The 25124-nt window shown below is 37.1% G+C and overlaps 1 protein-coding gene across 2 annotated transcripts in view; it reads right to left on the bottom strand.

The window, feature by feature from the left end:
- Positions 1-22660, bottom strand: part of fam171a1 (family with sequence similarity 171 member A1) — a 38843-nt gene extending 16183 nt beyond the window's left edge. Inside the window, exons 1-3 of one of the 2 annotated variants that reach the window (XM_067448570.1) lie at positions 22289-22660; positions 7970-8197; positions 5460-5552 (exon numbers count right to left, since the gene is read on the bottom strand). In XM_067448570.1, the coding sequence (XP_067304671.1) occupies positions 5460-5552; positions 7970-8197; positions 22289-22400 (433 nt within the window). In that variant the 5' untranslated portion in view covers positions 22401-22660. Of the gene's footprint in view, positions 1-5459; positions 5553-7969; positions 8198-9490; positions 9695-22288 lie in introns of those variants that run through there. The other variant, XM_067448571.1, reaches the window with a different exon arrangement.
- Positions 22661-25124: the final 2464 nt, after the last annotated feature.

The following is a 25124-nucleotide window of genomic DNA, read 5'->3' on the forward strand; positions in this document are numbered from 1 at the left end:
TGCTGAATTTTATTATCATTATCTTGAACATGCTTGAAATCTGGGTGCCGTGCCGTCTTACATGTTTAAATCCCGTACGGGGGAAGTTTGGTCCTGTCAGTGAGGCATGACAGTTAGACGGTAAGCTTTTTTTTTTTATCGCGTTTTTAAAACTGTAAAGTGTATATTGCGCTCGCAATCTTGTAACGTTACACTCTGCCACACCGAATTTTTTTGGCACACTTATTTTACACATATTTGGCGCCACCTATTGTTGCGGGTATGTTATTGACATGTAAAAGTATGTATAGGCTCAATTTCCCGCCAATTGGATTGCAGTAAAGCATAAAAAAAAAATTTTTTCCCCAAATTTTAAAAACACATGTGAAAATATAACACACAAAACTGAAAAATCAATGCAGATTCACAAACAATGCGGTCATAGAAATACAAATAATAAGCGTGAGTCAAACATTTAAACAAGTTTGAAATTGTATTGCTCAAAACTGAATCATGAATTCAAAATGATCTGAATCGCACACAAAATCATGTTTTCTGCTCTTATTTTCATTTTATGTATGTCTGTGCTCTTTTCTCCTTTGCTCGTTTCCACATTCTGCACTTGCGTTTCCAAATGTTGCAGTTTGAGTTTCACGCATAGACAGTAAAAGAAATGGACAGAGCCTTCCCATTGACTTCAACGGCGGAAAAATGAGGCCAATCAGAGGCACTCACTTCCTGATGGCTGAGCGAACTGTGCAGGCTCAGACTGAGCTTGACGACGTAGATGTGACGTAAGCAACCTGTCTGACAGTTGTAGGTCTTCTAGTAGTTGTGGAAAGGGAAATCTGAATCACGTTGTTTAAATATTTTCTACCGTTGCTTTTGGCTCACTATCGGCTTCTCCCCATTTTTCTCTCTTGACTTTATCAGACTTTATGTCTCCACGTCCCTCCGACTGTCTCATAGACAGTAAAAGATTGCTCCCGAGTGTCTCCTCCTGTCTATACGGTAATTTCTCTACTGCGCGACAGAGTCGGGTTGGTTATGACGCAATCGTTAGCCTATTTTTTACAAAAACAGCTTCTACGGGGTGATAGTGTAAGATACAAGTAATGGAGCCTTTTATGCATTGTCGTGTTTCTTTATAAATAAACAATGGACAAATGGAGTCTTTAAACACCTCAGATGTAAAGTTATTCACTGTCAAAGTGACTCAAAAATGAATGGGAGTCAATGGGATGCTAACAGCAGGTGATGGCTTGGTTAGCAATGGCCACCCCTATGGGTGGAACACTTTCCGAGTGCTAGATTACCCCCTTGGTTTCACGTAAATCAGGGGCGGGTCTTAGGTCCACTGGTGGACCATTGGTCCTCTAGTTCTAGATTGACAGCTCATCCCGTAGCCAATCAATCAAAGAGGGAAGTTGACGTCACAAAGCCACTCATGCCGCTCAGTTCAGCCAGCCGCTGTTGACTTCAGCTACGAGTATAACGCGCTCTCTATCACTGTAAGGAAATGCATTATTTTATTGTTATGAATATAATCTTAGGAATCTATTATTTTGTATGATAGATGTTTTAGGGGGTTCTCACAATTATAGCAGTCAAATGAGCGTGATCATGACTGGGTGCTTATGCTGCCTTCACATGCTCTCGGAGTTTCCTAGATCCATTTTTTCAGATGTATTTCTAAGAAATTGTTGTTACAGTATTACAATACAGTATTATAGTACTTATTGGAAACAGCTGTGCTGTTTTTTTTTTTTTTACAAGTCTCTTTAATGAATAGAATGTTCAATAGAACAGCATTTATTTGAAAAATATATCTTTTGTAATATTATAATTGTCTTTACTCCCACTATTAATCAATTTAATGCATCCTTGCTGAATAAAAGTAGTCATTTCTTTAAAAGAAAGAAACAAAACTTTTGCAGGAAATGGTCTGAGCCCAATTACTGAGTCCATCATTTTTAAACAGTATACCGGCACAATATTGTTTATTGAAAGATAACAGATATTTAAAGATTAACACAATACTGATATTTTATTGTGCAGAACCATTTCTTGCATTATCACATTTCCACAAGATTGCTTGTACTGCCATAACACTCACTTAATTAGTTCATCTTAACAACACTAATTCAATAATCATCATTTACAACAATTACCAACAATCATCTTTACAAACAATTCAATAATGCTGTTAAAAGTAATATTTAGCCATTTGAATGTCCATTTGTCATAGTATACATTATGTTGTGATGCCTAAATCCATTTTTAGCCTACACTATATCGATTAATTTTAATCAAAATATTGATTAATTTTAGTTTTTAGCAAAACGCTATATATACACATTTTAATATGAGCCCTTTATTTATAGTTGTTGAAAATGAAAATAATTATTCCGTTTTTATTTAAGTTGAGTGATTGGCTTTCAATTAGCCTTTTAATTATTTCTTAGCTACATGTCAGAAGAGCTGATGTCATTCACATCACACACACCTGCAGTGAAATACGAAAGGTGTTTTGTTTGAAAACACTGCGGTGACTGAGCAATAGGTGAGAGTGTGTGATAATAGTCTCCAAGTAGATGATTATAATAACAGATCTGTGGCGCGTGTGCGAGAAAAGCCTTCGTTTTTAGCAGTGTGTCTGAGGCTTTGTATGTCTGTCGGTGTCGTCTGATTTTATGAACGTATGGTGATTGAGTGTTTTTAGGGGGGACAGGATTGGGGCAATGCTCCGAATGAGAGTGCAGCGTTAGTACTCCCCTGAGACCAATAAACATGTCTCTCTCCTGAAATATCACACACCGAGGGACAGGTTACCAAAAGAAAAGAGGTTGCTGGGGGGAAGAGTAAAGGAAAACAGTGCAAGCTAGGAAGAAACAGGGACGTGGGAAACGGAGACAGAAAAAAGAGGAATGTGAAAGATTGGTTTAAAAAGTGAATTCCTCTCATTTTTGCTTTGTTTGCGTGTGTACAGCCTTTCATTTAAATGTGGCTTCACACTCACTCAGAGAGCTTGAATTAGCAGGAAGTCCAATGAACCACGTGGACAACAGTACAGAATGATTCTCATTACACTTGACACATGACAATTACCTAGACAATTCAATGTAGAAAAATATTTTCTTCAGTATTTTGTCTTCTATTCTAGAAATAAATGTCTAAATATCCTTAAAACATTTATTTACTAACAAATCAACATGGGATATGAAGACCTTCCAGAGAATTTACACTATTATTATTATAAAGTTTTTGAAAAAATGCTCACTAAGGCTGTATTTATATCTATAGATCATACAATTAAATTAATTTAGAACAGTAATATTGTAAAACATTACAATGGAAAAAAAAGGTTTCAAATTTTAATACATTTTAAAGTGTAATTTATTACTGTGATGCAAAGCTAATTTTTTAACCATTATTCCAGTCTTCAGTGGCACATCATCATTGTCTAATATACTAATATTGTGCTAAAACAAATCTTATTATCTGGGTATTGTTTTCAATAATAATTAAAAAAACAAACAAAAACAGTTGAGCTGCGTAAATATTTTTGTGGAAACCATGATACATTTTTTAGGATTCTTTTATGAAAAAGTTAAAGGTGCACTATGCAACTTTCTATCCACTGGAGGGCGCCTATTCAAAACAAATGCATAGTTTGATGACGCAAAGTTTGAGCGCAGCATCTTGGGACATGTGGTCTTCACCTCACAGCCGGTGGAAAATAGGACTTGGGCAGAAATCATGTTCATGCATGCGGTTACGTTACTGTAGTGTATAGCAGATCAGGACCGAGTGTTGTGGAGCCAAGCACAGCAGCTGGAGCGATTATTAAACAAATACCTGCCTCGCGAAAACACCGGGACTTTTATTATGACGGGACGGGACACAGTCGCCGGGCGCCTGCACTGATCTGCTCTTCCGGTTATGATGATGAGGTAATGCAGCTCTGTTTATCATATTAGATACATTTAAGTGTGCCAAATAAAACCCAAAACCGAGGGTAGCGCAGATATGACACAATTGACAGGCGACTTCCTCAAACACTATGCTGAAATGTCCTGGTTGTTAGTTAAAATACTGCTAAGAGTAAAGCGTTTCTGCCAAATTAAACGGGAAACCGAGGATAACACAGATATGACGCAACTGACAGGCGATTCCCTCAGACGTCCCAGCTCCTTGGTTAAAATTGCCATTTTCTCACAATTTACAAATAGTTGGAAACATTTGGGATATTGTAGGTACTCAACTGAACAAAATATATAACACCGGCCTAGTGGTTTTTGGATATCTTACTGCAAAAATACTACATAGTGCACCTTTAAAAAGAATAGCATTTTTGTAACAAGTCTTCATTATCGCATTTGTTTCATTTAATACATCTATGCTGAATAAAAAGTATTTCTATATAAAAAGACAATGACAATGTCATGTGTGTCTTGTTTCATATATAAACCTCTAAGTTTAGGTAAAACGTTTTTCTTTACTGGTAAATACAACAATTAAAAAATATATATATGTTGAGTTTACATAGCACAATAAAGTGATTATATGAACATGATGACAAATGGAATGCTTAAAATGTTGTGATTACAAACATGCTGATCTCCGCGCGCGCACGCGCGCACACACACACACACACACACACACACACACACACACACACACACACACACACACACACACACACACACACACACACACACACACACACACACACACACACACACACACACACACACACACACACACACACACACACACACACAGGACACTAGGGATCTGTGAGGCCATTTTAATGACCGACTTCAGACACGCCCTCACTTCACCTTCACCTTCCTCTCCATTACAGGTAGTTCGTTAACACACAGTTTTCAATCCCTAGAGAATGTGTGTTGTCATGTGTGAACAACAAAAGAGCATCACCAATGAAAGATCGAACCTTTGTTCGGTATCACTTTACAATAAGGTTCATTAGTTAACATGAACTAATAATAAACTGCACTTATAAAACATTTATCTTTGTTAACGTTAATTTCAACATTTACAAGTGCGTTATTAAAATCTTGTTAACATTAGTTAATGCACTGTGAACTAACATGAACAAACCTTGAACAGCTAGATTTTTAGCTACGTTAACGAATGATAATGAAGATTAACTACGGTAATGCTAAACAGAGGTGCTGTTCATGGTTAGTTCATGTTAACTGATGCAATTACTATATATATATAGTTCTATACCGTAAGTCAATTTAGACCAAAATCAAGAAATCACTACCCCCCCCCCACACACACACACACATATTTCAGCATTTTCACTGATAACTGCACAACTTCTAACAATTACTAAGAAAACCTAATTGAGTTAAGTTGAAAATGTCTTACTGATATAACTACAATGTGAGTAAATGGAAGGCAGCCCGATAAACCTTGGTAAAACGCACACTCACACAAGAGACTGTTACCTTGATATCCAGAGACAATCTGCACCACGTCGTCATACACCATCAGAGTGGCAGCCCTCTCAGGAAGCAGATCCAGACTGAGAGATGAGAAGACTTGAAACAAAGAAAGGGATCATTAGGAAGATGAATCACAATTAGGCCTGCAAGCCCAGAATCATGTCCACAACATTTCAATATCTCTCCTCCGAAGGTCTTTCACTTGTTATTAAAGAAAAAGAGTCTGACCTCCTGCTCCACAAAACGTTACTAGACAAACATAGTGCCCTGAAACATCTGCACGATTGAGCTGTGCCTATGTATGTAGGTGTATTTTCTTTTGCCTGCTGCTGGTTAGTAGGTTAATCTCGTTAGCTGTAATCTAACATTCTATTTATTTCCAACAGCTTTCTGCATTCCTGCTCCACTCTAGTTTTCATTTCCTGTCCCAGATTCTCTATAGAGTGACCCACAGGATGTGTCGGCCACAAAGCAGAATTAATCCATCCCATTAACACAATCTTCAAAGAAAAGAAATACAGATTTGTTCAGACACACTGGGAAAAAAGGACTTTTCTGCATTTAAAGATTTTGTCTAAGTGATTAAAATAATTATTTTAAATGCTACAAGTGAAATAAGGCACCATGACCTAATTTACAGTATGAAATGTGGATATTCATTTTGAGATTTGATAAATTTTTCCAGTATTGTTGATAGATTAAAGTTTAAAGGGTTACTTCAGCGATTAGCATATCATAGCTTTCAACTCGCACATCTCAACTCGGGGAGTGGGATCGCACTCACAGCTAAGCTCGCAGCTGCAGGCATTCATGTAAACCAGCCTTTCTCAAACTGTGGGGCGCACCCAATGGTGGGGAATAGAGACATGACATATGGGGCGCAACAAACGGGAGGAAATTTGTTAATTTTTTGTGCCCATCTCTATTGACCTTTTAAGCGGTCAAACATGGGATTTTTATTTCTGTGCCCCTGAGAGTACGGACCCACATATGGGATTTAGAATGTTCAGTGACTGCCAGATTCAAACAGTGGGACACGCTTCGGCTGGCACTGAGCCAGATGCGGACGTGCTCAGCTCTTGACATACGTCATAAAGTGTTTTCAACCACATACTGTTTATTTTAGGTTTAATTTAAAGGGTAACATTTAAATACACAAGTACTAGTAAAACAATACATTTAGAGTTTGTAGAATACACACTGGTGTCTATAGAAGCAGCAATAACAATCCATTCAAATATAATTGGCTGACATGTTTTATTCATATCAGATACACATAGTGTAAGTAACTATAAAGTTTGCTCGATTCTTCTCCCAGTTCACCGGTCACATACTTATTCCAGGAGAAGCTGATGAATATATGTGCTGTAAATCCGACTGACAGGACTCTGAACTGCGGTGCATTTGTTCAAACGTGGCAGCGCCCATCTCACATTATAGATCAAAATCATTTATAAAGGTTTTTTTAAATGGCAAAACACACCCACAATTGGATTATTAGATAGTTGATGACATGGTAAGCAAGTTTGTCAATATTTTGAATAAAAAAGCAAAAAACGTAATAAGCGATACATTTGTCATACAGCGCTATTTTGGTTGTGGTGAGTCACGTGATAAACATGACGCGTTGCCATAGAAACGTTAAGGTGAAACGTTCTAAAATAACGTTCCCTTAAAAAAAAACTCACACTGGGAGTCAGCTAAAATATGTTGACTGTACACATGAAAGTTTAAATGTGATGTTAATAAAATAAATGTTAACAGGCAAACTTAAAGCTTAGATAATTACCATTTTGTTGGGGCGATTGGTGACAGGTGGGGCTCGGAGCCCTTTCCTACCTCCAAAGTGGGTAATGACAAAAAAAGTTTGAGAAACACTGATGTAAACGGAGCCGCCGGCAGAGCAAAGTAAGTCTCCAAAGGCATGAACTGAAAACGCGCCAGACTGAACACGCGCTGAGAACTACTGCCCGAGCGTGAACGCGTTTACTTCAACTCTAATCATGAGAGCTCTTCCCTCAGCTCATTCACGAGTGTAATCTACCGCCTGCTGCGTTTGTGACACTCACTCAGCGGCTAATTCACAATATATTGAACAGACACGTTCAGTTTTTAATTGTAGTGTCTGTTCTCTAACTGGACTGATTTTATGAAGATGAACACGGTGGTGGGAAAGTGATCAGTGATTTAGTTGGTGGCTTTGGGAATGGTCTCACAGGGCAGTGAAGCATTCTGGGAATTGTTGTCTTTCATCCCCATGAGACAAAAATACATTTTCTGTCTTTTCTCAGTCTAGAAAGCACCAAATTCAAAAATAATTTCACATTTCTACTACATTAATGACCCAGTTTAAATACAGGTTCATCTTCCTAGTGCTGAAGTACCCCTTTAAGTAAGTGTTAGATGACGCAAAGTGTATTCTGAATAATACACTTTGTAATTATACAGATCAATCTGTAATTATACAGATCAAATGAGCGTACACAATTAATTATCCAATATGAAGTCATTACCAGGTAGCCTGCTTGGTCGCCAAGGAATGGAGTTGAGTACATAGCCACGCTTGGTTGCCGTGACTACAAGAAGGTCGCCAAGGCGATAGGGGAACCTGATGAAGGCGTTGCCATCGGCACCAGAGATGTCCGAGGCAACAGGGGTGTGGTTAGTGAAGATCTCCACAGTGACACCAGAGAGAGGCTGGTGAGTGCTAGCGTCACTCAGGTGAACCTTCAGCGCCACTTCTGAAGAAAAATAGAAGAGAAAAAAACCTGTCAGCTTGACAGGGTCACATTAACTGTGTCCCAAATGACATACTCTACACTACCATGTACTTAACCGTCTTATCTCAGACATCTCAGCTCTCCCAGAAGGTCTCTGACACTTACTGATAGCGGCTCCCTGGCGCCAGCAAAATATATACAATATAACAAAAATCAAGCCTTTTTGCTTTTCACCTGTTATTAAGATTCAAGTGTTAAGTAGGGCTGCACTATATATTGTTTTATCGATATATAGGGAATAGTAGTTGCTTAGTGAACCATATGGGCCAGCTGCTCCCGGATCAGAACACGTAAGATTTGCGGATTAATTACAAAGTTTAACCATCATAGAGTAAAAGTTTATAATTTGCATATCATTTTTAAGTCCTGTCAGTTTAAAGCACACAGGCACTTAAAAGAAAGAGAAAGAGAACTGAATTTGGCATTTGAGTTTGAACAGACATGTACACTTAAAAAGTTAACATAGTCAAAATGTGTCAAAACAGCTGGTTATGTGTTGTAAAGAAAACGGATGTGTATTATATTAGATCTGTGCATTCATCTTAAAGTGACAGCAGCCTAATATATCCGCAGCCGTTTGAGTCACCAATGCTAACCAAACAACAAAAGAGAAAATCATTTTTATAGCTTTAACAAAGATAATTTATATAAAGTAAATATTTAACTTATACAGTAAACAGTATTATTTTACGTATGATTTCATTTATTATTCAATTTCTGCACCTCAATACTGTTAGAATTACATGAAAAACAAAGCACTGCTTAATTTTGTTTCGTTTGTATCTTTGTTCTATTGTATTAATATATACGCTTGTAATTTGTTTATTATTTTCTATGCAGATCAGATCGAATCACTCCAATCATCCTGCAATGATCAATTCTTTGAAAATAGCACTATTCAAATCATTTGGTGAAATTGTTTCCATATCACAATATATATTGCAGACAAACAAAATTCCATTCCACACTTCCTTTTTTGAGTTAACTAAATGCATCATCTGGGTATTTGACATGCACTTTTTAGGATGTGGTCAAATGGTTTGTGTTACAATATTTAAAAATACTTGTGCGTCAACATAAACTGTTTTAATTTGTATGCAAAAACCATACATTTTTCCTGTAGCTTAACCTTTATGTACTGCTCTTTTTATGTTAATAATTGTTCTTAATTGAGAAAATAATTCACTTTCTGCCAACACACAAAATTCAATCAAGAGTTTACACACAGTACAAAAAGAAAGCATCATAACTTACCACTCTAAGAAGCAATTGTGAAGCACCAAATTAATTAAAACCCTTTGGTTTAGGCTTACAATTTATGTTGGTTTACGTTTCGTAAAATGCTTTTTTTCAAGACCAAACGCATTTAGTGCACAGAATTATAGGTAGAACTGACCACAAGCAACCGCCAATAAAAATGAGTAATTGTATCGTGTGACCCTCTTTAATTACATAAAGTGCACCCTAATGTTGACGTTTAGAAATGTTCTTCAGGTTCTTTTGTCCCTTTTCATAGAAATCCTCAAAGGGCACTTAAGGAAAACAACCAATCATTACACAGAGAAAACCCCCTCCACATCCTTTGCATCGGCCAATGGAAACAACTGCTGAAAACAATGGGCTGCTTTTCCTTCCCCTAAAATCCTTTGGATTCTTTTTAGGAAGCCACTGCAAAAACACACTTCCTTTTTATGTAGTGATGCATTCCACTGACCTGCTCCACAAGAGAGGAAAATATTCTTGGGTAGTAAGGAACACAGACAAATGTATGTGAATGTGGAAAAGGTGTCTGTGCTCCTCAACATGTTATGTGATTTTTTATTTCTATTTTCAGTGGGATTCACACAAAACCTGTTTGTTTGCTTTGACTTTGCAAGAGACATGGTTAAAATGCAAAGGTGAAGACAACAAATGTATTTATTCAGTTGAACAAAAGTGACTTTCCTGCAATAATCACATATTTACCAAAACACAAACAATGAGGAAAAATTTAATATACAAGCAAAACGAACACCACACAGACCTAACAAATTGCAAAAAACAAGAAAAAACAAACAAGTTCCCACTTCCAAACAGCCAAGAAAAGCTTGACATTTATATAAAACATTTGTATGTATAAATACACTTAATTTCAGTGTTAGAATGATTTATAAAGACCTCTAGGAGCCATTTATTAATGTATTTTAATACAATCCACACATTCGGCAAACAGATTATAGCCCCTACTTTAGTTTAGTTTAAGGCTTAAGAGTAGAAACTGCCTACCTATCATTTCCTACACAGCGAGTACTTTTGAAATCCGCCATAAAGCCAAAGGAAAACACTGACGCACATGCACACACACAAGTTTAAATGCTGTTACCGTCATGTCACTTCCCTCCCTAGGGATTTATCAGTGAAAGGATGACAGCTGTGTGTACAAACACTTACCCCACCTAAAAATAACATACTGTACGCAAACCGTGAGAACCTGTAGAGCTCAGATTAATACACGCTACATAAAGGATCATGAGTGAGTCGGTCATAATGACAAAAGTTGACAAAGCAATCAGGTGTTCAATCATCCTGAAGGAATTTATTTTGCGATAATGATAATTGCATGTTATCTCGCTTATTACACGCTACTTACCAAACAAGTAAACAAACATATGTGAAATACTTATGCCAGATGTAAAAGAGCATGGACATTAAACTAGGAGTGTGGGGGCTGATTTTTTGATTTTACTGAGTGGAGAGGGGTGAGGAGGTTACAGTATAATCCAGACAGCACTGACAGAGCACAACCATAGGCCAATCAGGATGTCAGTAATACAGAACACTTTACATAAATGACGCAATAATACAACAGCCATGGGTGATTCAAACAGTCACCGCAGAATGCTTTATTTGTATATTATGCTGATGGAACACAAATGTTTTAATTTCTTCAGCCTACTGTGACTAGAGAATAGTGACTAAATATTTACTTGGCTATCTCTAAAGCTCAGCTGGATTTGCGTTACATCATTAGCCATGATGTTATAGTGCCTTGTAAGGCTTTCTGAAACCAGTTTCCTCAGGACAAGCATCCAAACTTAAAAAAAAACGCATTTTTAGCCAGACTGACTGTCTTGATTGATTGCTTCGCGCAAGCAGGTACTTAAATGATTATTTTTCATTATGTTTCACATACATTTTCCCATGGTCACTATGGTATTCTGGTCAAGCATAACTCCTTTATTCTGCAAACAAAAGTGTCTGATTAAGATAAATGTGTAGTATTCAGCTGACAATGTGATGTCAATATGGCGAAGCTTTCCTTTCGATGCGAGTTTATCACCATGTTTGTGAAAAGTACTGTTGATTCCTTTAGGCGCATGTGGAAAAATACCCAAATTACGCCATTAAATATTAATAACACAAAAATCACGTACAATAAGCAGCCACCTGTGGTCTTTTTTCAAAGCACAGGTGCAGGCCGTGTCAACGCAGCACTCTGTGCTGTGTTTACTGTAAGCAGCTTTTGAAATGTTATCCGGCACACTGAAGGGAACGCAGTCATCCAACACTGGGTAAATATTTGACTTGAAAAATAGCACTGTGCTGAATAGTGAGAACTTTCCTTTGCCCTCAAGCTCTACTGGGAATTGTTGAGATACAGAGACAATAAAGCCGTACTACGTCTTCAGTCATCCTGCACGCTTTACTCTCTGTCCATCTTTCCATACACAACAATCTCCATAACACACTCTCTAATACCCATATCTTCTCCTGTTCCTAAGCCGTTAACCTCTCATGCTCCTATTATAATGCCCTTTCCCCAGCACGCATGTTTGTTTACTTTTTAATGGGGACATATCAGTCTTTTTTTTACTACATATTAACCTTTGCATATATATTTTTTCATTTTTTTCCAAATATAAATATAGATAGCATCAGATATTATAATACAGTATATTATTATTATTATTATTATTATATACTATACTGTAACATGATTCAGAAACTGCAATAAACTCGAGCAAGATAGTATGTAAAACCATAGACCGTTATCGTCAGATCAAGCATGATAAAAGAAACGAGAGTTTCATCGTATTGACTGTCGTAACCAAACACAACACACAGTTTGAAAGCTGAATGGAGAATGACTGACAGACGCAGCGGAAGATAGCAATTATGTAAATACATAATATCTGTACCACACATTAAACTATGGATGGATTCAGAACACTTAATATAATGCACGAAGCGTTGATGATGCTTTATAACAGGGGTCCCCAAACTCGTTCCTGGAGGGCCGCTGTCCTGCAGAGTTTAGCTCCAACCCCAATCAAACACACCTGAACCAGCTAATCAATGTCTTTATAGGACCTAATAAGACAATAGCTGTGTCTAATTTCAGAAGGCTGCGTCCTCCGGAGGTCGCATTTGAAGGATGCATACGTCATAAGGCCGTCTCATTTCAAAAAAGTGAGTAGGACACTCCAAATGCGACCTTCAAATGTGTCCTTCTTTCACGGGAATTCGGAGTGTTATTTTGGCGCTCCTTTCTCTCCGCTCTCTCTAGGAATTCCCCTCTCCCTCCTCCACTGATACACACATGCTGTGAACTGCTGACTTGCTCTCTGAATCTATGACCTCACCGCTTCACTACAATGCAGATCATGTGCAAGTCAGCTCTTATGTACAGTTGACACTGACAGCGACTTGTCGGCAGGTCACAATCGGATAATAAATGAGTGAGATCTAGTATTTCAACGAGTGTGTGCGCATAGAAACCATTAAGGATGCTGCATTGCAGTGGAGGATAGAAAGAGGCAAAGGGAAAGAGAGGGAATGTACAGTCGCCATATAACATTTACTCTAATATTCTTTAGAGTTAAGGTTAATACATTTTGTTCCATTTCTAAATGCATGTCCGTATACGCATTTTGTTTTTCGAGACAAATATTACCCAACAAACAAAAATGTCTGAGCCATCATGCATGAACCATCACAAAGACATTTAATACCCAACCCACTTCTATTTGCCATAGAAGCTAGGGATCATTAACCCCAAGAGTCATGTGTGCAGTAATGAATAGAGCAATCAGTCAATGCGCTGGATTCTGAACCTTAAGAACGCCTCAGGAAACCGTACTATTGATTAATCTGACAAGAAAAAAAAACTGCCTTAACTGTCAAGGTTACACGGGGTTAAAAGTGTGCAAGAGCTGTCTCTGTGTGCATTGTAGAGACAATGAGAAAGTAATAAATAGGATTTCAAACACTTTTTTATGTTATGCATATTAAAATTAATTAAAGTGGGCAGGTTTCAACAAAATATCACAAAAGATGTCTACAAATATTTCCATTGGGGGGGGGGGGGGGGTTGACACACTCCAATGAATTGTGATTCTCTCTTCACCGATTCACAATTCTAAGTTTATCCGCACAGTCGCGATGGAACTGTGTGCTTGGGACTTTATTTTGCTGCCAATTACAAACAAACTAACACAAAACCACCACCAGACATGTATATAAACTTACATGAGCTTTTATGGTTGAAGCAAAATACAGTGGGTAATCGTAGGCTTTATTGCACAGGATGTGTGTTGAGAGAAACTGTATTTTGCTTGAGAATTTGGGGTTTTACTGACCAGCATTTTCCTCTAAAATGCTCAACAAAAGGCATAGTTTATGCAGTTTGGAATATAGTATAAATTCAATGCACAGAACTCACTGACAAAAGTCTGCTTTTAAATGTTATTTAATAAAAATATATTTTAAAAAATTTAAGTCGGTAAACTGATTATTTAATAAGAAAACAAATTATCTCAAGAACTGTTTTATAATCTGATTGTGATTCCCAGAATTGGATTAGATTGTGAGATTTCCACCCCCAATTTCCACACTCAAATGATGAAATGTTATCTATTGTTGTGGAAAGCTCTCTTGTATGCTAAGGACTGAGAGAGGACATCATTTTAAATGTACCACAATTTGGCTAACCTTATGGTGCATTTCCACTGGCTTTCTTTTTGACGCTTTTCGCTTAAATAGTACCGCCTCGTTTGATGTTCCAAACACGCCGTACCAATACTCAAATGTGACATGTAAACACTGCAGATTACTGATTGGTCAATAAGGAATCATCACTAGCTACCACTGCTTTATGCTTTTGTGACAATGATATAGCAATTGAGACACTATAAACACACTGCTAAATGCAAATGATGTCATCTAACCATGTGATATCGTCTGTGCTTTGTTTCATGAGTTCCTAGATTTTTTTTAGCATAATTTTGTTTAGCTGCCATCGGCCTTCTTTGAAACAAACTCCATCTTGCTGTTAAAAACATCCACATGCCGAGAAGTAGAGGTGGCGCAACTATAATGGTTCTATAATCCCACCCACTCTGAATTGTTACTAACTCCACTCATATGTCTATTGAAAAGCAAAGCAACCCAAATCATACCACACAGTGGAAAAGCGTAGCCATGCAGTGGAAAAGTGCCATCACAGGTGCCAAGTGGCTTTTTCAAAATCACGGACAGACTGTGTCAACAACAGTCACACGCAAAAGTTAATTAAAGTCATGGGTTCCAACAGTTGGCAACAATATTAAAATGTAGTTTCCCTGGGACTCCACCCTCTTCCTAATTAAAAGCAAGCGTTTGAAAAAAAGCAAATAACCACACCCTAACTACAATTCGCTATATGCACGGTTACACTGTAAAAAAATTTATTAGAAAAAAGTTACCTGGTTGCCTTAAAATTTTGAGTTCACTGAAATTAAAATTTTGAGTTAATACAATGAACATTTTTTGAGATTCGACAACCTTTATTAAAATATTATTAAAAGATTGTGTAAGCATATTGGGTAATTGTGTGCGTGTGTTTTATTTCTGATGACGCAGTGAAACATGCCGAATAGTGCTATTTTCATGATTTATCACATTTTTTATGTGGTTCAGATACAAAAATATTTTGAGTTTCTATTTATTAAACAATTTTCCTTCATTGTATCAACTCAATTTTTTAATTTCAATAAACTCAAAAGTAAGGCTTACTTTTTTAAGTTAAACCAACAAAAACCAACAACAATTTTTACAGTGTACTTCCTGGTTTCCGATAAGCCTACCGGGCATATTTGGTGACTTGCCAGCTGTCAAGATGTCATTCTATACTCACTCACTGTTGTTCAAGCAAAGCGGCAGCTATGAGCGCAGGTGAACTGATCAGCTCTTCCTCTTTTCTAATTACAGCATGAAATAAACATGATTGAACATCGGAAGGTATGTTGAAAGAACGGCTTACTGAAATATATTATCTCTTGTGTAATTGTGTTAATAAGGCAGAACTTTTACCTCTGCGTCTGATGTTCATTAAAGCTGTAGCTGCCTGCCAACCGTGCTCCGAAATTTAAAGAGTGTGCTGAAATTGACATGTCTTTTTCATCTTGTTTTAAATTTGAACAACTAAATTAATGCATAATACACTTTATAATACACATTAATACACTTAGAATATTGAAGATACCGCCACACTAAGAAGTGATTTCACCCAAAGGTTTTTCAGCTGGCTTATATTACTGCAGAAGTTAAGGACATTCTGTGCATATAGCAGACGTAATCAACCACATCTAAAGCAAAACAAAAACAAAAAAACAGTCTTCCTCAGAGAGCGTCTCATTCTACAAACATTTAAGTTCTATACAAAGCAATTTACAAACCCGATTCCAAAGTTGGAACACTGTAAAAATTGTGAATAAAAAGGAATGCAATAATTTACAAATCTCATACACTTATATTTTATTCACAACAGAATATAGATAACACATCAAATGTTGAAAGTGAGACATTTTGAAATTATACATTTTCTCAGTTTAAACATTTGATGTCATCCATGTTGTATTCTGAGTAAAATATTGTGAATTTGAATCTTCCACATCATTGCATTCTGTTTTTATTCACAATTTGCCCTGTGTCCCAACTTTTTTGGAATCAGGTTTGTAGTACTAGTAAGTAATTCTGGCAACAACCGTGGTCTCACTATACTTCATGAATTATTAGATCAGACATCTGATGCAATAAAACAGACTTTCGGCCTCTTTTTACAATAACAACGGTGACAGTAACCATTAACTCCATCACAACAGACAGCTTGATTATCTAGAGTTTATTAACACAGCTTCTCCATTGGAAAATGTTGTTTCCCATTACAGATCCCTCTAAAGTACAACAAAAACATTTCATTATTTAAATATATTTAATATAACTGATAATCTTATGTTACTGTGATTATTTTATTTCTAAAAGTAAAACTATCCAATACTTTTTATTTTTTTTACATATACTCTAAAACATAAAACAAGCTTGTCTTTCCGTTTGTGGGAAAATGACTTCTCCAGATGTGCAGCAGACTGGCTGTCTCTCCCCTCCGTCTATAAAAGGAGAGACACTATGAGAGGCTGTGTGTGTGAATGAGAGAGAGAGCTCCATGCTCATTCACTACATCCAGGCTCTGTTTAAAGTTAAAAGACTGCTTTTGTGTTGGAGGATTATCATGTTTCACAGTCATGAAAACCGACAATTCTACCCATAAAATGATATTTAGATTTTTTTAACTAAAACAATGCTATTAAAAACTCTTATAAAACCAAATTTCCTGTTTCAAAAGAAAAACATTCAACATGCGACAAGAAATGTGCTTTTTTGGGGGATTTTGATGGTTTTTTATAGGGGTGTCAAAGTGAATCACATCGCGAAGCAGACAAGGATGATAGTCGGTATTGGTTCAGTAATAGATCATAACTGATTATAATGCATTATTCTTTTCTGACGTCATGAGTTGCGTACGTGCTTTGTCGTGTTAGCGAGACACCAATGAGAGTAACAAAAATGTATTCAAACTACTTTAAAAGCCGACATCTGGGCATGTTTTAGCTTTTATGAACAACCTAAGCACGACCTGGAGAACACACACATGCAAATTCTGTGTGTAAATCAAAGCTATCTGATTTATCAAAACTTTCATTTACACTAAGGCACATAAATGCGTCTCCACAAAACGGATATAAATCAGATCTTCAATTCCCGCACTATATGCAGATATAATGGAGTTAACATCACCGAAAACAACAGATATGAGCTGTGTTTTATTGATCATCAGATCATTTCAAAAATGAAAGATCGCGGCCACAGTGCTGGTGAGATCATTCAGTTTCTTCAATTTTAATGAAGATGATTGCATGTTCAGAATCTACGATTTTACTTTTGCTTTGATTTGCGGTAGTTTGTGCGTTGGCTTAATGAAGAGATACTCGTCTGTGGCGATGTGTGCTGCGGTAGCGCTGTCATTTCTGGCTATAACAAGACATATAGCCTATAACACATTTATTTTATTAGCATTGTTGGGAGCCGGGAGGAATAAAATGTACATATGTTGTTTCAACAACCATATGCATTTAGACTTTACTACATCATTTTGAGTGTGTTTCAGTGGTTTTGTTTGTACACAGATATTTCCTGAGACAAGGAAGAAAAAAAAAGATTGGATGTGGCCTTACTATCTTTGTTTGTAAGATAATGCATATGAGTGAAGAGAAAGAGAGAGAACTGCCTGACCGGCTTGCCCAAGGGAGATAGTCTGGTTTGGGTAATCAGAGATGAGAAAATGTCTGAGTGTTTGCTGAAAACGTAACCCCATAAAAAATTAAGCACAACAGAGGTCTCTAGTGTGCTTAAAATGTTTTGAAATGCTAGGGGGCAAACACACAGACCTTTCCATTTCTGCACTGCAGCAATGCCCAAAATCCAGAGACTATAGCACAAAACTCCCAATTACTGATACTTAATGACTAAACACCAACCTTATTCTCTTTATCATCAGCCTTTATGAGTCTCCCAAGCTCTAAAACATAGCTGGTTTCCTAAGTCCCATTGTTCTAAGCCCTTGTGCATTATTGTAGGAAACTATTAAGGAGTCCATTTAGTCTCTGTTTTTGGCTGCATGTGGCAATAAGCAACTGCTTACAGTAAATATCAGACTGTTGGCACGAGCAATATTGGCAGTACATGGGCCATTTTAAACATACATAAATAAACCAGAAAAAATGTTGTATGCACTCACTGTGTATTTGCTGATTGTGTTAAAGCCGCACTATGTCATTTTTCTGTCTGCTAGAGGGCGCCTATTCAAAACAAATGTGTAGTTTGATGACGCCATGTTTGAGCTCAGATTTAAAATCTCACACTTTTTAATCTCCGGCTATTCATAGCTCCTAACTAGCTGTGTTCCTATGATGAATGATGAGCTGAAAATGTAGATCTGCATGTGCGACGTACTTTATCTGAATTAAACACAAACACATCTTTCGCGTTTCCTCACGCTCCAGCAGTTACTCCTCCGTGTGCTGCATAGGTTGTCCACCCTGGTTTAGGTTATTTGAGAAATTTAATTTAGCTAATTTAAAGCAACTCACTTCATTGTAGTTTACGATAGCATTGCGTTTAACATTGAGAATGTGAATAATTGTAATGTGACGATCGGCTGCAGATATGTAAATCAGAGGTGATGGTTTGTTTTAATCAGCGGATTTGGTGGTTAGAGCGGATCCGTGCATCTCTATCTCCATCTCTACTCTTGTTTTTGTTCCAAGTTTCTTTCCTGTCCAATATTTTTTGCTTCTTTTAAAGGGTTACTTCAGCGATTAGCATATGGCTTTGTATCAGTAGAAATCCTGGAGTATGATAGAATGATTGTGCTTTCCCCCCTCATATCCCCCTGAGACAAGAGATTTATGCATTTTATTTCGGGAAAAATTCCTCCTATGACGCAAATTGATGATATTTGCATCATAGGAGGAATGTTTGGCCAAAGGCTAAAGACTACAGCCAGCAGAGGGAGCCATTTCCTCATGCTTTGAACCCACGCATGGGGGACGGGAGATCACACTCAGAGCTCAGCTGGCAGCTGCAGGTACTCATTTAAACGGAGCTATGGTAAGCAATGAAACTTCTCTAATTAATTTCTATGAAAGTTAAGCTTGCAAAGTCATGAACTGAAACGAGCCAGACTGAACCTGAGTTGTGAATGTATGCCGCGAGTGTAATCGCGATTACCTCAGCTCTCATCACAAGAGCTCATCAGCTCATTTATCTGACTCCTGTAGTTAGTGCTCAGTGCTGTGATACTCGCGAGGTGACTCACTTATTATATTGAACACGCGTTCAGTTTTTAATTGTAGTGTCTTCTCCAACTCAGTCACAGTAAACAAGTTGGTGTCTTTGGGAATGGTCTCACAGGGCAGTGAAGCATTCTGGGAATTGTAGTCTTTCATCCCCATGAGACAAAAATACATTTTCTGTCTTTTCTCAGTCTAGAAAGCACCAAATTCAAAAATAATTTGACATTTCTACTACATTAATGACCCAGTTTAAATACAGGTTCATCTTCCCAGCGCTGAAGTACTCCTTTAAAAGCCACAAAATCTTCAGAAGGCAGAAAAGGCTTGTCATACCTGAGCTGAAGCTGAGACTTGAAAGTTAAGTTGCACAACATAAATGCAATGTTTAAGCATTATTATTATTATTATATTATTATTTTGATTCATAGGTTTAATAGTATAATTAAGTTTAATAGATTTTATAGTACGCTATATTACTATATGCTTCTTACAGAGCAACTCGTTGGTTATCCTGTATTAATTTGTATTGCATTATGATGTGGCAATTCAATGCACTAAATTGGTTTAGTTTTCACATATATTAATGAATGCATTTTCAGCAATATAAATTAGTTGTTAATTTTAAGATACTGGTTTTATTTTCTCTTGTATATTAAGTATTGCTCTATAAGTACTTATCTGATTACTCGATTAATCGATGAAAAAATTGGTAAAATACTCGATTACTTAAATATTTGATAACTACAGCCCTATATATATATTACTACAAAAATACTACATAGTGCACCTTTAAGATGCAGGCTATATATTATCTGTGATGGCAAAGCTGAATTTTTATCAGGCATTATACCAGTTTTCAATGTCATAGAAATTCCTCAATATGCTGATATGATGGTAAAGAAACATTTACTATTATTATCAATGTTGAAAACAGCCATCATGCTTAATTAATTAATTTTACCTCAATTTTTTTTTTATTCTTCAATTAATATAAAAGTAAAAAAAAAAATTTGACATTAAATGTCACTTTTGAGCAATTTATTCCATCCTTGCTGAATGAAACATTTATTTTAAAAATGAATAATAAAAAACTAACTTTTGAACAGTGTTCTACTAATCATTTTTTTCTCTTTTAAAAAACACCTTTAAATACTTTTTTTGCATATAGAGCACAGAATCAAATATTATAAGTAAATATTTGCATATGAAAAACAAATTAAGAACCCATTATATTTTTTGTTAGAAAAACCAGGTGCACATCAATTTACAAAAGTGCATAATTAGTATTATGGTTAGACAAAAATATAAATTGTTTAAACGTGCAGCATGAAAACATAACACATTTATGGTAACTAAATGGCAAAACTCATTCCAGGCCTGACTAAACTGTGTCAAGTCCTCACACACAGCATTCTCTTTTCAGATCCTGGTGACGAGGAAGTGGCACAGACTGGACAAAAGGCAGGAAAGCCCGATTTTGCATAGTCAAAGCTTACACTGTGCCAGTCTAGTGTCCTAAAGAAGGGAGAGCAGCAGACCCATCTGTGCTGCTGCTGTTCATCAGCAGGAGACGGAGGGGGACGAGGAGGAGGAGACTCCATTAGGAGGGAGGAGGGGGTTCAAGGGGATTCCTCATATTAGAAGCTCAGACATGAGCTGCTAAATATATCAGCTGTCAAAAGATGAGCTTTGCCAACCATATCATTTAAACAGGTATTTTTGCAATCTGGCATCCGTGCCTCACCTAAAAGTATTCAACATACCACTGACATGATATCTGGATTATGTAAATGTCAAATATGAACTCATGATATGAAAACAGCTTCCTTGCCAGCACACTGATCTTAATGGACAGACACTTAACATTGCATTACTTCATACATTAGAGAGATCAATTAGAGTATAACACTCTGAAATAGACAGAAGCCAGAAATAATCTCATAATAAAACCATCATGGTATAAATAAACCAGGTCCATTTAGGTTTCAGTCAGCTCTTTGTACTAAAATATATGACACCATAGAGAGACTTGAGTCTCTGTGCAAAAATATTGGATTTACAGGAAAAAAGTATAAATTAATATCTGACTAATAATTAATGAATCTGAAGCAGCAGTTCTCTTGTTTACATTGACATATAGAAAAGAAACTTCAACAAGCTTGTTATTTAAAAAATAATGATAAAATAAATATCACGACTGATGGAAAGATTTTTACTATTCAACGAAATTGTGTCAAATGTCAACAAAATCTGTCTAATGTGGCCTGCATACTGTCCTTAGTGTCTGCTATGTTTATAGTGTGTATTGTGTATATTTTTTATTAAATAAATGAATGCACAATATGTAAAACTCCCATGTTTACTATTTATAATGAGGGATAAATGACGACAAATGTACAGTCTCTGGATAATTTGTAGAATTCTAAAGTACAATTAGTTGTAGCAGATAAACATGTAAATATTACATGAAATATGCAAACACATGCTGCTCAAAAACACCGAGTAAGACAAAAATGTAAGACCTAAAAAGTGACATGAGCGCCGCTCGGTTCGTGCTTTGGAAGCTGCAGGGATGCTTGTTGCAACGACAGGCATCACAAAAATGAGATCAGATTTCAAACAGATGGCTTGAGATTTACAAAACACCAAAACAATCCAACCACGGACATTTAACAAAGTTTACGTCGTTAAAACAATAAGTTGAAAACTATTTAATTCATACGAGCGATATGTATTCGCTTTGTGGCCGTTACACACTGTGCGTTATAAATATGCTAAGGCTAACAGTTAGCACTTGGAATTCCATGCAGAAAGTCAAAGCAGAGCTTCCAAATTCCATCAAGATCTTTATGAACACAAACAGAAGTGCTGTATTCGCAGGTGTTAACGGCGTGTCTCTTACCTTTGGCATCGCTGTTCTCCTGCAGTGTTTTAGCGACCGCCGTCCATAAATCGCATCCCAGGAGGCAGAGCACAATCACGGCAGACCTGCTGCTGCTGTCCGCCCCTCGCATTATTGCTGCTCACGGTTACAAGGGTTTCGCTCAACAATGCGGCTTTTCTATGCGACAGGAGTATCTAGACACTCGTAGCAGCCGAGGTTCCCTGCCATAATTTGGTGTTTTAGCAAATCTGCTCATGTCATTGAACACCGATGGCGATTAGAAAAACCCTCCGCTCAGCATCTCCGTGTTGCCGCTGTTTTTTCCCCCCATCTCAACTCGAGCAGACAGAAAGCAAGCGAGTCAACTCCACCAGTTTAACCACTTCCATACCACAACCAGATGGTGCAGGTCTGTCTTACAGAAAGAAGGATTAGACCGTCATCTGCTGGTCAATACTGCCAATAACCTCCTCACAACAGTAGTTCCCAACCTCATTATTGACTCGAAGACCTTGTCCAGCATTCAAGGAAAACAAAGTATTTCCTATGTTAAGGTCTATAACAAAGCCGCTTGTTTCCCAACTTTTTTTTATTAACAGAAACTGTGAATGAGGATATATTTATTAACAACATTTTGTGATCCCATTCACTTTTTAATTTAAATTTAAAAAAGGAACAAAGATTAATTTTATTTATTTCAGTTCAATACAATCTTGATTTTATGTTTTTAGCTATTTATGAGGTTACATTATTTTAATATCTAACCACATGAATCTAAATTATAATGTATATTAGTTTAAATAATTCTGTCATCCTGCATATAGTATTGGATAGTATTAGTGAATTTATTCCAACCAAGCCTGCAGTCTCCCTCTCATTTACTGAAGCTTTTGCGCCTCGATCGCCCCCCGGTGACCGGTCCCAGTATAGCCGCCCCTCTGTGATTTCTAATGGACGCGAGGCAAACTAAGTAATAAAATTACACTTCAAAATGTTTTCCCCAAAGTTAGTTTATGTCACTGAAGGCAGTTATCATCACGATGATTTCATTTCAGGTGTTCGTTTTAAAAATAAGTTTAGTTTGAGTTAGTTATTTGATGCTATAAAAGCGGGGGGTGTGACGTCATGATTGACAGCTGAGACTGACGGCTTCTCTGAGTGAAGTTGTCACTGAGGCACTAACGGATTTTTTTCGAAATTTTTGGGAGCAGATTGAGCTTTAGCTTTAATTTCTACATTTCCATAACTGTTTATTTCACACCAACATAATTAATTGTTCTGCATCTGCGAGAGAGTGGGCGGGCTTTTGATATCGCAGCTGTCCTTCCTGCTCTACTTCCTGCGCTCTACTGCGCAACTCCGGTCCCGAAATCGCTACTGCGCAGACTCGGTCCCAAGATGTCCGCGCCGTGCAAGGCTGCCTGAAAGCTTCAAATCTGCCAAGCGGAAACGAATGATGTCGAGTCGTCCATATTTTTTTACGGTCTATGATTCCAACTGACATGATTGTTGCATAATATGTGAAATGTAATCTCAGTGGAAATATTAAACATTTTTAAAAAGTAATTTTTTCAGATGTATTTTAAAGATAGTTTTGTAAAATAAACTTTACATATCTTTATTGGAAAGTGTTTAAAATGTTTTTCATGCTCATTTAATGAACCATAAGCAATTATTGCACATGCACCCGTGGAACGGTCTTTAAGACACTAACAGTTTACAGGCAGAAGAAAATGAATGTCATAGTTCCAATAAATTATGTTTAAATTATATATATAGGCTCACCTATGCTCCTCAACAGTTTCCTGCATCCCACCACCACCATCTCCTCTTGCTTGGTAAACTCCTAATCAGAGATACTCTGAATTTGGGCCAAAATTCCGAGCTGAGGCCTCGCCTCGGACAGCAAGCCAAATACGCATTTAATTCGATCTGATTATTTGTGTAAATTTGTGAATATAGGAGATTATAGAATTATTTGCTCAGATTAACTCCTGGAGAAAGATGCCTTGGGTCTCTGATCGCCTGCAGGAACATGCCATAGTCCTGCTGCAGGGAGGCATGAGACTGCAGGTGTGGCCAGAGCAATAAAATGCAATGTCTGTAGTAAAAGACATCCAAGACAGTGCTACAGAGACGCAGGAAGGACAGTTGATTGTCCTTGCAGTGCCAAACCATGTGTTATATGCCCCCAAGACGTGTTGGAGAACTTGCATGTACCTTGGTGGAAGAGTAGAGTAACATCTCACAGCAAAATATGGCAAATCTGGCTCAGTCAATAAGAACAAGATGAACTATAGCAGCTGGTGGCCACATACATAGCTACTGACTGCTACTTTTGACACTGACCCTCACTCTGTTTAGGGACTCACTATTCAATTTCTGTTCACCAAATGTCTGTGAAATGTGTTCAGTTTATGTCTCAGTTATTAATCTTTTTAAGTTCACACTTATATTTATTTACACGTAAGAAATTTGCAGGTGAAAAAGTAGTTGAAAGTGGGAGGATGTCTCTTTTTTTTGCTGAATATATCGTCAAAAGTATTAGGACACCCCTCCACATAATTGAATTCAGGTGTTCCAATCATTTTCATGGCCACAGGTGTTTAAAATCAAGCACCTAGGCATGCAGACTGCGTCTTCGAACATTTGTGAAAGAATGGGTCGCTCTCTGGAGCTCAGTCAATTCAAGTGTGGTAATGTGATAGGTTGTGTGCAATAAGACCATTTGTGAAATTTCCTCACTACTAAATATTCTCCGGTCAACAGTTAGTGGTTTTATAAAAATGAAAGCAATTGGGAACAAAAACAACTCAGTGGTGGGCCACATACAATTAGAGTGGGGTCAGCTCAT

The sequence above is a fragment of the Pseudorasbora parva genome, chromosome 7 (genome assembly GCF_024679245.1).
Source record: "Pseudorasbora parva isolate DD20220531a chromosome 7, ASM2467924v1, whole genome shotgun sequence".
NCBI lineage: Eukaryota > Metazoa > Chordata > Actinopteri > Cypriniformes > Gobionidae > Pseudorasbora > Pseudorasbora parva.